At 50.9% G+C, this 12,628-nt stretch overlaps 4 protein-coding genes across 6 annotated transcripts; 1 reads left to right on the top strand and 3 right to left on the bottom strand.

Moving 5' to 3' along the window:
• The first annotated feature begins 2,693 nt into the window (after window positions 1-2,693).
• H257_06500 (hypothetical protein) lies at window positions 2,694-4,946 on the top strand. Of its 3 annotated transcripts, none has more exons than XM_009831735.1 (2): window positions 2,694-4,008; window positions 4,055-4,946. In XM_009831735.1, exon 1 carries the CDS (start codon window positions 2,738-2,740, stop codon window positions 3,452-3,454), a length of 717 nt encoding a protein of 238 aa, XP_009830037.1. In that variant the 5' UTR covers window positions 2,694-2,737; the 3' UTR covers window positions 3,455-4,008; window positions 4,055-4,946. The 3 variants fall into 3 exon arrangements, with proteins under 3 accessions (XP_009830037.1, XP_009830038.1, XP_009830036.1); XM_009831736.1 differs by having other exon boundaries at window positions 2,694-4,237; window positions 4,307-4,946; XM_009831734.1 differs by having other exon boundaries at window positions 2,694-4,946.
• On the bottom strand, window positions 2,945-5,139 carry H257_06499 (hypothetical protein; the record flags this gene model as incomplete). The annotated part of the gene is made up of 5 exons (XM_009831733.1): window positions 2,945-3,997; window positions 4,074-4,185; window positions 4,256-4,588; window positions 4,655-4,947; window positions 4,989-5,139. The coding sequence occupies 5 exons, from the start codon at window positions 5,137-5,139 to the stop codon at window positions 3,591-3,593; spliced, it is 1,296 nt and encodes a 431-aa protein (XP_009830035.1). The 3' UTR covers window positions 2,945-3,590.
• A 113-nt stretch (window positions 5,140-5,252) lies between these two features.
• On the bottom strand, window positions 5,253-8,521 carry H257_06498 (hypothetical protein). Its single transcript, XM_009831732.1, has one exon. It carries the CDS (start codon window positions 8,392-8,394, stop codon window positions 5,344-5,346), a length of 3,051 nt encoding a protein of 1,016 aa, XP_009830034.1. The 5' UTR covers window positions 8,395-8,521; the 3' UTR covers window positions 5,253-5,343.
• Window positions 8,522-9,061: 540 nt separating this feature from the next.
• Window positions 9,062-10,227, bottom strand: H257_06497 (hypothetical protein). The gene has a single exon (XM_009831731.1). It carries the CDS (start codon window positions 10,121-10,123, stop codon window positions 9,131-9,133), a length of 993 nt encoding a protein of 330 aa, XP_009830033.1. The 5' UTR covers window positions 10,124-10,227; the 3' UTR covers window positions 9,062-9,130.
• Between the last annotated feature and the right edge of the window lie 2,401 nt (window positions 10,228-12,628).

Below are 12,628 nucleotides of genomic sequence, written 5' to 3'. Positions count from 1 at the left end.
ATAATGCCCATTTTGAAAAGTACTTGGAACAGGCTCTAATGAAAAGTACTTTTCAAAATGGGCATTATCCAATCAAAACGCTCCCCAACTCATTACAAAATCCATTTTTCAAAATGGGGTACATGACCCCATTTCATCCCATTTTGGGCACCTCAGCTATTTCGCCAATGACTGGCTAATAATGGATGCCCACTATCCAATCATTGATCCCAATCCCATTCCAACTTTTCAATTTGACATGATGGACTCGACCACTGCAGCGTGAGTTGCTGTCGTTGGCGCCGCCTTTCGATCGACGAACGTAGCAACCGCGCCCCTGGCATCAACACTGTTGTCGTACCCAGTACCACGTGGCAGCAAGTCAAGTCCGACGGCACATACGACGGATGGTTCACACGCCACCTGCGCTGCACCCGCCACACCTTTCTGTGCATCGCCGACAACACTGTGTTATTGACCAATCAGCATGCATCTTAGTCTAATGATTTATGTCCAATCAATCATGATCATAGAATGGGTAGAAAATGGGATGAAATACCAAGTTTCGTAACCATCATTCTCTTTCAAAATAAAGTATGAACTTCACTATCGGAGTGTTGATCTTGTTTCGTAAATGGGTAAATATGTATAAATATTTTGTCACCCCATTTTTCGTTTTTTTCCAATTCTACTTGGAACAGGCTCTTAGTATTCGATATGACTTCCAGAGAAATTGGGCCTCGTAGCATACTAGTACTCCTCAAACACTTAATATTGCACGAAAAAACTACTATTAATACGTAGTAATTTCCAACCACATAAATGGGAATTCCATCCCAGATACAATTAAGAGCATCTCCAACGGTAAATCCTAACCTATTGCTACAGAGCATTGGGTAACAGTCAAACTGCGTTGATATTTTGTCACTATCCGGACTATTTAGAAATTACGTCCCGCAGAATTTCGGCAAAAAGCAATAAACCCTCCGGATAGTGCACGAGTTCTATTCTACATCCGTAACTTCGAATAGAAATAGAAACATTGTTGGAGATGCTCTAACAATAATTCTAGTATACGTATACTAGTAGTACGTATGTAGTACTAGTAATAGTAGTGGAGACAGCACTAATTCTCACATGTCAATCCGCATTACAGTGGATAGAGTATTGAAGCATTCGACAACATTCCAGCCAATCAGGCGCAGGCTTGTTTTTTTGCCTCGTCGCATGGATCAGCAAAGTGTCAATTTCAACGGCACATACACATTCAACACATACAGCAAGGGAGTAGAACTCGCCTTTCCTCGCTTCTAGCAGGTCCAATGTCGACTTTGCTGTCTGTTCAATCTACCGTAGATGGACGACACCAATCCCCCCATCAAGGAAAGGGAAGAAAGGAGGTCAGATGTCATTGATGCGACAAACATCAAGTCAATGGAGGGTAGTGGGTGCAGTATCTGATTTCACCGAGTGACTTACACTGTCCTTTACAAGGCAGGATTTGCCAGAAGCTTTGTTGACAACTTACACTGTCTTTTACAAGGCAGGATTTGCCCGAAGCTTTGTTGACAAGTGAGGAGTCACCCAATATTGGAAGTCAGGAGCAAACACGGCACGCAACTTCAGGAAACGATGGCTCGATCACATACCGGTACCTCCAGCCCGCTTGCAATTTTCACAGGCCAGCATGGCCGTCAGATTGTCTTCACCCTTTCTCCACGACATACAAACTTCAAATACCGTAACGTAGATGGCTGACTGCCCAAAGTTGACAAGGCATTACCCATTACCCATGAACCTTCCCACGTGTTTCATTTGGGGATTGCAAACGTTTGAGACTTCGTTTTCCCAACTGACACGTGTCCATCAATTTGTCTTCAATTCTGCTCACCCCCCGATACCATATCTCGGGCGCCGCATCGGCGTCGTTGCCCCCCGACTTTCAGACCTTGCAGTTAGTTGCATTGTAGCGCTAGGCCACTGCTGTCTTGCCAGGTACACTTGCACTATTTATACTTGAAACATTGGCTACGGGTACTGTAATTACTAGTCGAAGTATCAACTCTCCTATCAGGTGGGGGGATGTTGAAGTTTGTACAGTACTGTACCTGGCACTTCCCGCAGGAACGTCCTAGTATGAAACGAGGCGAGCTCATCACAAGAAGCGAATTGTCCTTCAAGCATCAGATACAAATATCAAGTACAAACTCATCGCATTTAAGATACTCGTGGCACGTACTACTATCGTAGGTCCGAACTTAACTGGATTTGGATATGTTCCCACTCATTATATTTTCAGGAGCCAATCACAAGCGAGGTATCCCATCGTCCCAACTGGTATCCATGGATAAGTTTGGTGTCGACTTTCGCCTGGTACCACGGCGGCCTGAACGCCAAATCTGCCCAAGAATGCATCCCATGACGACAGCAAAGCATGCGTACCCTCTCGAAGAGCGCTTTAATGTGATAAAGAAGCCTTATATGCTGTATTTCAATGCAGAGATGAACAGGATGGCGAATGTGGATGGCAGAATGATAGAGGTGTACCTTAACTGACCTGGATGGCAGAATGATAGAGGTGTACCTCGATTATTCGGACTCGCCAGACGGTACGGGGGAAGGGCTCGCTCAACGAATGGGGCCGTTTCAGCAAGTTCACTAAATACGGTACATGCATCTGTTGTGCGCTATTGGGCTACTGCTGGTGCATTAGACGCCGGACTTTTCTCCATTATATAAATTCCGTCGTTGGCCAAACATGTTCCAAACGTGGGTCCATGGCATCTTTAACCCGCGACAGGTTCAGTCGTGTCCGGATCCGATCACCCAGCATATCCGCGGCGGCAGCGACAACGACAGCGAAGACGCTGATGGTCAAGCGTCACATAGCAGCCGGCCACGTGCCAACACGTTTGACGACACTACGACCGCCTCCCGCCGCCGCTCCGATGTGGCCGTCTCAGCATGGGACAGCAAGCGCGAAATGTGCCAGAACTGCAAACACATCTACCTCAAATTCCTTAGCCCATGTACCACTGCTGGCTTCTGCTCCCTCGACTGCCAGTCCAACGCCGTGTACTTGCTCGCTGTGTCGGAAGGAATTCGCGCGGCCGCGGCCAAAGCCGACATCCCACTGACAACGATCGACAGCACGTCTTGCAACGCGCCGTCGCATGCGGTTGCGGCTTCCCTCTCGTCCGAGAAGGAACAAGCGACGACTGTGATGTTGGCTCCAGTCCTGTCCAAGATGTCGTGTGGTGTCGCCATGTCCGAGCCCAAAGCAGTGGCCGGCAGCCGATCCGCCGAACCCGTGAGCAGCCCTACCACCCAAGAGTCGTGCTCGTCCACGATGGACTTTGACCAGTACGACGACAGCGACTACGACACCATCGAGCGACACACGTACTCGGACTTTTATACGGAAAAGCTCAAGCTCGCGCGGGCTGTCGAGTGGAACTTTAGTGCGTTGTACTAGCCAGCCAGCTAGCGCCCGTCCTTTTTATTTAGTGTTTTTCTTATTTATAATACTACTACGATTACGTTATTGACTCAAAAAGTACAACCTCGTGTATGCATATTCCCTCTCGCCGCCATGATTGTGTGTATGTTGGCTACAAAGGTAACAGTGTACTACTGTAGCGTAGCCACAATAAGGCCAACGCCAGCACACTCAGAGCCGCGGCCATAGAGCCGGTAGTCAATCGCCAGTAGTGGTGGCTGGTCACAGTATTAGTGGGCGTGATGGGTTCTGGCGTAAGCCAGGGGGATTTGCAAGTCGGTTCCACTTTCTCCGCCCACACTGGCACCTCCTTTGCAGCTTCTTCCACCCAAGTGGCGTGGAGGATCGAGGATGCATCTCCCAACACCTCCCTGGCATTCGACAGGCTGTCCGCCAATGACTCGTGCGCCTCCACAACGTGCAAGAGACCGTCGAATCCTGCAGGAACACCACCGCTGCACCACGAGAACACGGCACGTCGAGGAAGCGCCATTGTTTGCGAAGCCTCGTGGGGCGATTCTATGCAACCGGTGGGGTATAAGGTCAAAGAATCCATTGAAATCACCAGTGAAACAGGTTCAGTCGCTGAACATACCTTCTGCATCTGTCGACTGGTCGTCGTTGTCCAGGGCGGCTAGCCGAGTGGCTAAGCTGTGCACACCATCTTCTCTCAACCGATCGGCAGCAACGTCCACAATGGTTTTGGTCTAATCAACCCCCAACGTGAAATGAACTACTGTTCCCTTTTGATATACACTGGTACGACGGGACTACTACCTTGCGGTGTACGTACGCAACGCAGTGAATGCTACCTTGAATGGTTTGCAGAGAGCGCGATGGAGTGCCGGTGCTACACGTCCGGACGCCATCGTCGTCGGTGCCGTTCCCAGAGCTTGCTAATGCGCGTAGAAATGTCACGTGGTCCGACGAGTCTGCGATGGATATGGTATTCTGAAGCTGACGATGCAGCCGCGTCGTCCACCATGTATGTGACCGCGACGGAGGCGATGCGATGATGATGGGAACCTCGATCGAGCATGTGAACCTCCGCAGAAACGTGGTCGCAACGTCTGGCTGCCACTTGCAATCCACGGGAACCATCGCGTTGCCCTACAATATGTATACGTATAGTACAACACTATGAGTGCAACGAGGTCGAGGTGCGAATATGTACACCTTTGAGAGGGCTTTGAAGACAGGAGACACACCAGGAGAAGCAACGGCGATGTATTGCACACAGTCGTCGTCAGAGATAGCATGCAGCGACTTCTTTAACCGAGTTTGAACTTGGCGTAATGCGAGCATGTGCCGATGTAGCTTGATCCCGTTCAAAGACGTGGCGGCATCCCGTGCGACGACATACATCCCCAAACAGTCGATTCCTCCAGGGAGGTAGCCAAGCACTTGAGTGGCATGTAGCACCATCCAATCGATCGAGATGTCCGACAATTGCGTTGACTTGCCGCCATCTACAAACCCGTCGATGATGGTTCTGTGTGCACGTTCGAACCTTGTTCCGGGGGCGTAGGAACCGCGGCCAAGACGAGATCGCTGAGGTTGCTCGAACTTCGATGGCCAAGTAGTAGTCCTAAGGAAAACCCTTTCGTGCGTCGCATATACGCTTCGATCTTGTCGTCGGCTACGCATGGCCGCAGCGGCATCGCTGCAATCTCAATGTCGAGAATTTTCGACCAATGAAAAGCCAATTCGTACATTTCGAACAGTCCATCGATTGGTCAAAATAGACTTTTTCAACCAACAGTTTCTTGTTTGTGGAGACATTTCACAACGGTGATAATTTTCTCATCTCATTTTTAAAAGTTGGCCAATAATGATGATGGGTCCCTGCAATTTAATAACAATACTCAAAAGAACGCCGACGTCATTTCTTGGATCGTGGACGTGGGCGGGCGGTAGAGGTCCGGGAGGAGCTTCCTCTGGATTGCATTGAACCCATACTCGAACCGCCCCGTGTTCTTCATGGCCACGGCGATGCGCACACCATATTCCCGCATGACGTTCGCGATCGGTTTGAGCACGTCGTGGTCCTCGGTGCTCGCGTTCGTGTTGGCCGTGCGCTTCGAGTAGAGCAGTCTGGCCTGCTCCAGTGTCACAGACATGGCGGTGTGGTCGGCGCCCGTGGGGCAGCATGTCACGCGCATCCCGTTCATCTTGCGCACAATATCGGCCGCCTCCAGGAGCATGAGGGTGTTGGACGACGCGTACAGCGCTTTCGTCGTAACTTTGGCGTTGCGGCCCACCAAAGGCATGAGGGCATCGAGGAGGGTCTCATTATTGAGACGGTGTCGCATGTGGACGTTCATCTCCTTTTGCATATCCAGAAACGACCGGTGGTACCGCTGGAGGGTTTGAAATCCGTCGCGGTTCACCACGCCCTGTAGCTGGAACCCTGTCGCATTGACCAAGCTCGCCAGGTTCTGCATCTCATGCAACCCCTGGGAAAACATGGCCGTGTGTACGCGGATGCGGGCCACTTGTAGCCGCCGCGGCAGCTTGTGGTACACGGATGGCGGCACCCCCACTTGAATCGACGTGGATGACGTAAACGACACCCGGGACGACGGAGCCCCCACTTCTCGGAGCGGGACCAACGTAATGGAGAACCCTTCCAACGCTTTCACCGCGACGAACGTGTCGGAGAGCATGCGCTGCTCCTTGCCACCCTGGGCAAACAACAAGCACTCCCACCCCAAGAGAAACCCGATGCGACCAAGTTGCTCCAACTCCATCGGCACGTCCAAAATTGCTTCCAACTTTGCCAAGAACGCGGCCACGAGCACCGATACACTCTGCGACACACACACGACCTTTCGAAACACGTACGCTGCCTTGGTGTGCTCCCATTTTGTCCAGAGACTGGCGAGTTTGTCCGCGGCGCCAGTACCCCCCGCGTCAGCCAACAAGTCGCGCGACGACCGCGACCACTCGAGGGATTCCGTCCGCACGCGAGATTTCACCCAATCAATCGAGTCGCTGCGTACTTTGGACATGCGTTTCGCCGTGGCGTCGAAGGATGCCGACAGTTGCATGCCTCTCCGTGCGGACCGGGTTAAGATGCTGTGGCCGTGGTCGGAATTGCTGCCGACGGTGGACGAGTCGTCGTCTTTGGGCCCGCTCTCCCCGCTGCCGCCGCCGCCGCCGCTCGACCCGTGCGAGCTCGATCGGTTCTCGTCCAAAGTGGTGGACGTGGTCAGGGCGTCGTCAAAGCTAAGCACGTCCGACTTTCGCCCGGCCAAGAGCATCGACGACGGTGTCGCAGGAATACTGCCAACGCCGCCTTCGGCAAACACTTCCATTTGCAGCAGATGGCGGAGCTGCGTGGCCACTTGGACCAGTTCGTCTTCGAGGTCCCGCAGCCCCGCGGTGGACGTCGTGTGGTCGGGGAGGGCGTCCGCCGACGGCGTCGCGCACGTCACGATGGTCACCGTCGCGTCCACCACCAATGTCCCCACGTCCGCCTTGCTACTCGTTGTTGTCATGTCAATCGACACGGACCGATCTTTCTTGCGTTGCTGGCGAAGTTCGTCTTGCAACGTGCGGCGACTGGGGATGCTGCTGCTGCGTGGGGGGGTGGGTGACTGTTGAATCGTGGGGGTGGACGACGGAGGATTGGACATTGTCATGTCGTTTATATCCATGGACAGGGACCGCATGCGCTGCAACGGTGTCGCATCTTGACTCTTGTACAAGCAAAACGTCGACAGACACAAATTGGTCGGCATCGCCTGCGTCTCGCGCTTGTCCTTGGCGGCACTAGCTTTGAACAGCACGTGGTTATCGTCCAGGAGCTGCGCCAGCCCCATCATCTCGCGGGTCTCGGTCACTTGCGCTTCCAGTGTCATGAGATGCCCCTCAAGGAACCCGGACGTGTACGTCATATCGAGGGGGGGATGGAGGTCCTGGAGGAGGCGGTCGAGGGCGGGGTCATGACTCCGAAAGAGGCTGGTCTTGGGCTCAGTGGTCCGCGGGGTCTTGGTTTCATACCGGAGCTGCCACAAGTCGAGACTGGCTTGCATTTCGCCCAGCATTTCCTTGAGAAAGAGCGCCGGCACGATTGCGTGGCTGTCGACAGCCTCTGCCTCCTCGGTCGCGACGACGGGGGTCGAGTACTCGCCGTTGTAAAACGCATAGCTCCGCATCATCTTGTCCTCGGACCGGAACAGCACATGGGACCGCGGTGCCACCCGCGCCAGCTTGAGTGTGAGCACGGGCGCCGCCTTCTTGGTCATGGGTTTGGCCGTGTTGGATGTGGTAAGCAACTTGAGCGGGAGGTGGATGTGCGCCGACGTGCCGTGGACAAACTTGCGCACGAGGTCCTTCATGGACAGTTCGGTGTACGCGACGGTCTTGCCGTTGCCTTCTTCCGTGAGCACGATACTGAAGCACAGCACTTGCGCCGACATTTCGTGCGCCACGACAGGGATCGAGATGCCGAGGCAGAACGACGGGTTCGGACTCCGGACCTTCTCGGTTTGGAACGGCAGCGTCTCCCGCAGCCGGCTTTGCAGGTCGATGTGCACGAGGCTCTCGGGCACGTGGGTCTTGGCCGCGCTCGGTGTCGCATATTTCTTTCCACCGAAGAGCGACATGGCACTGCGAAGCAAATGATCTGTCGTGCTGGTGGTGCCCTGCAGGTTGAGGTCTGTCACGGAGAGGAAGAACGTAATGGCGTCTGGCGGCTTGACGACCTGTGGCGTCGACGTCGACGATGTGTTGATGGACAGCGACGACGAGTCGACGTCTTCGCTGTGTCGGCGTTGTAACAACGACACGTCGTTGCTACCGCGATGCTGCTGCTGCAGGCCGGTGGCAACCACGGCCCCATGCACGATGGCTTCGCTGGCGCGCCGTTCGAGCGTGTGCTTGCTATCCCGAGCACGAATGTCAGCAAGCATGAGGAATCTGGGCTAGTCGAGGGACGAGGCGACGATATAACGCAGCGAGAAGTGTCAGAGAGAAGATTGTCGTGATCCGATGAAGTCACTACAGCGGTGGAAAATGGGGTTGGAGGTGTCGCCGTACAGTAGTTTTTGGTTCTGATGACCAGCTGGTTGCGAATATCCAACCTTTGATATGGGTCGCAAATACGTCGCAAATGCATTTTGCGGCAGACTATTTTGTGCTTTTTCAAGTGTATTTCATATAAATGGTCAGCGTTCGCGCCGTGAATTGCGAAGCATTTGCGACACAATTCATAATTACCATATTTGAGTTCGATTCCACGGTGAGTGAGGGAGTTTCCGGATACGACAGGCGCAGCCCACCATTAAATTCGTTCGTTCTCCCATATGTTCACGTGTATTTTAATCTGTCGACAGTCGAAATGGTATCCGGATGATAGAAACACCTAGTTTAACAAGATCGCACAAATCTCAGGTTGCAGCTACGAGGTGACGACCGCCCAATGCAATCTGGTCCTTCGTTCACAGCTCCATGTTGGGTCTACGAGGGGATTACATGGCCTAGCTTCATGCACATGCGATGCTTCCAGCATTCTCTTCATAGGAGACCTTTGTATGTTTCCCTGAGCTTCAATTCATGCATGTACACACCGTGAACTTCCCAGGATGAACCAAACATCAACGTTCCATTCGAATTAAGTTAAATTTATACAAAGAGCATCATCGATCATCAGGCCAGCACGCCCACACATACAGAGATGTCGTCCTTCTTGCCGACCTGCTTGTTGGCAAATGTGAGGAGGTTGGACGCGCTGTAGAATGCCAAGTTCTTGACGCGTTTGTCGTTGCCAAAGATGGCACGAGTATGGGGCCGCGGAAGGTCGCGACATTTGGCTTCAAACGCCTCGAAATCCGCAGAGGAGATCGCGTCGTTCGCTTTCATTTCCTCGACGGCCGACAGGCAGAACCCCGCCGCCGCCACGGCAAACGGAATGTACCCGCAATGACGCGTAAATGTGTCTCGGCATGCCTTCACGGTGGCCTTTGCAATGTCCGCGCCCTGGTTCGGATGGGATGCCACCGCGCGCAGCACTTGATCCACGTACAGGTTGTCGTGGACGCCGTCGGAAAACACCATCACCACATCGCCAGGTTCGTACGCGGCGACCTGGATCTCCACGGCGTCGGTGGGGTAATGGATCTCATTCATCGTGGACACCACCGCGGGCACATTGAAGTCGTAGATAGTGGCGTCGCTCTCAAACACCACCACATTGCGCCGAACCACGACGCATTTGCAGTCGCCAACGTTGAACACAAACAGTAGCGACGATGCCGCGTCCACATATACGGCGGTGAGCGCGGAATCAAATCGTCCTCGTCGACGCGTCAAAGCGCGTGCGTCCCGAATGGCGCGGACCATCTCGGCCCCAAAGTCCGACGACTTGATGGCGACGATTGGGTCCAACAGACTCTTCCGCCGTAAGCGCTCGAGGGCGTTCAGTGTCTCCGTGACGAGGACCCGCGCCAGGATGCCCGATGCCTTCTGCGTTCCCGACACCCCATCTGCCACCACCATGTAGTTGGGGCCGTATCCTACAGCGTCGTCGCCATGGAAGTCGTACGTGGCGCATCCAATGGACGAGAAACTGCCAAGGCGGCTCTGGTTGCCGCGACTCGCCTTCATCTTGGATAAAATGTACTTGTACCCATCGAGGCCCATGACACAGTCGTGGTAGGATGTGCAGACGGCGGCGGCGACAGCGGCAGTGGTCAGTGGACGTTTGTCGTACTGTGGTTCAGGTCGCACTGTGTGGAGAATCCGTCCGTAACGGTATGAAATACAACGTTATACAAACATCAAGATACACGACCGCCGATCCTCTTGCCATAAACGAGCAGAAAACGAAAAATATAATAGACCATTCTAAATTACACTTTCAGTCGTTACAAACTACGAGATTATAAAATAAAATGGTACAACATCAAATCGTGTGCCGCACTTGAAGTTTCAAAAGCTGGTTCGGCGAAAATGTGTACTGCTGACCTCATGGGTCATGCACAGCTGCATACTTTCCATACAAAGTAGCAGTCTATTTTGCATCCTCTGTGCTGCTGTAACAAGACTCGTATAATGCGATATGGTCATTGGATGCGAAAACTGTCGTCACGTGACGTCGTCTCGTCGCTCTGCGCCGAAATTGTTACAGTAAATTGCAGGTCCTACAACGTCAGCGGTTACACTTCAAGTCAGCTGACTCAAAATATACACTCGTTTCTACAGTACGACGCCAAAATATCCCACCAACTTCACTTTACCTCGTACTACAGTAATACAGTAAGTGGAGGCCAGATGGGTGGACACAACACAATTATCTCCTTCCTTCATCTGTGAAGCTACCATACAGTATTGGTAGTAACAGTACAGTACTAACGTTAGTACAGTACTAGAGCTTCTTCACCGCGGTTTTGGGAGGCAAAACACACCGACGGTAAAATAATTGGCCAAATTTGAAAGCTACTATCTATACTAAGCATTTGTATCCAGAATTGTCAGAAGTAACGACGGTCCCTCCAATTGGTCGAAAATACCCGACGATACATCAATTCGAGGTCTAGTTATAATGTCCTCGGCCAATAGATTTCACGACATTCGACGACCTCGATAATAAATACTACTATTAATAGTAGTAGTACTGTAATTGTTTTGCTAATGCAAAATATTGATCATTGTTCAAATATATTACTAGTATTACACAAGGGAGTAAACATTCCTATACGATGCATTCGTGCAAAGGAATATGACCGTCTCGAAATTCACCGGATGCATGTGCTTTCTATGGTCTGTCATACGTACTTCGCGAAGCTGAAGAGCCATGCTGCTCGTTGGAAGGGCAAACTTCAAGCAGCTGTACTTGCTGGCTGTAGGTCCCATTCGGCGACGAAATTTTGGAGCCAAAAGTTCGTCCGCGTGGCTCAACGGCGTGCTGGGGACTGCAACTGTGCCAGGGTTCAACATGAACATGACCAATGTTTCCTTCTCAGCAGTAGTCAGCTGCATAATGACTTAGCTACTACAGCTGTACTAACGTTAGTACTTCGTATTGTAGTACTATAGACATAACAGTTACTAATAATGTGAGCATGTCGAATACAGTATACCGGTACGAGTCAGAATGTAAGCGCACGGGACGAGCAGTTGCCCAACGCACGACATCACATCGTTCACCATCATCCGAGGGGGTTAACACATACTAGTAGTACTATTATTAATAATACTAAGCTTATTAATAGTATTAATACTACGTAGTAGTAGTAGTTATGCTGAGGGTTTTCTCCATAATCGAATACTGATTCTTAAGCGTTTTATTGATGTAGAGAGTTTCCCAAACTACAACCATAAAACCGTCTAAACGCCCGAGACACCATGTACAGTACTTACCATCTCCTCAGTAACGTTAGCCGAGTTAAGGACCTGTCTTGTTTCTTAGATCATCCTTTAGGTAGAACTTTTGATAACCCACAATTTAGGCAATAATTGTTCCGAATCGACATTTATTAATTTCTAGTTTATGTGTTTGCAATACTTGTACAATTATGAATTGCTGCGCTGAAATAAATATGTTGAAACTATATATTTACTGTAAACACTCAAAATTAATTTAAATATATGGTTCCCCTGGGTGGTTGTGCTCTAAAGTTAATTAATAATACTTATTATTAATTTACTTAGTACTACCTGTACAGTAGTACGAGTACGACTGTAATACTCCGGAGTATTCATAGTAATTAAGTTACTATTAAAATAGTAACTTAATTACTATGAATACTATTAAAATAGTATACAGTGTAGTATTATACTTATTAAGACTTACTACGTAGTACGGGACAGCATTTAATATTAATACCAACCTTGGACACTATGGTTAATATAATATAATTCTTGAATTAAAAGCGTGGATGACATTAGGATGACATGGGTGAATAATATGATCACTTTGCGGGCACCGTTCGGACAATTTCAGTCGGACATACTTGATATTTGTATTGGACTTAAGGGAACATATTTTGTCCGAATGAAATTGTCCGAACGGAATATGTTCGGACATACTTGTGTATTGTATACACCCGCAAAATTGCGCGCACCGCAGCGTAGAGGAGGTCGTGTGTATAATTTTGTGCAGGCGGTGCCTTGCCGAGGAGAGAGCCCCAATCGTACACTTCACCG

The sequence above is a fragment of the Aphanomyces astaci genome, assembly GCF_000520075.1.
Source record: "Aphanomyces astaci strain APO3 unplaced genomic scaffold supercont1.13, whole genome shotgun sequence".
NCBI lineage: Eukaryota > Oomycota > Saprolegniomycetes > Saprolegniales > Verrucalvaceae > Aphanomyces > Aphanomyces astaci.
The sequence above is the reverse complement of the archived record's forward strand: the minus strand, read 5'-3'. Positions and strand labels throughout refer to the sequence as shown.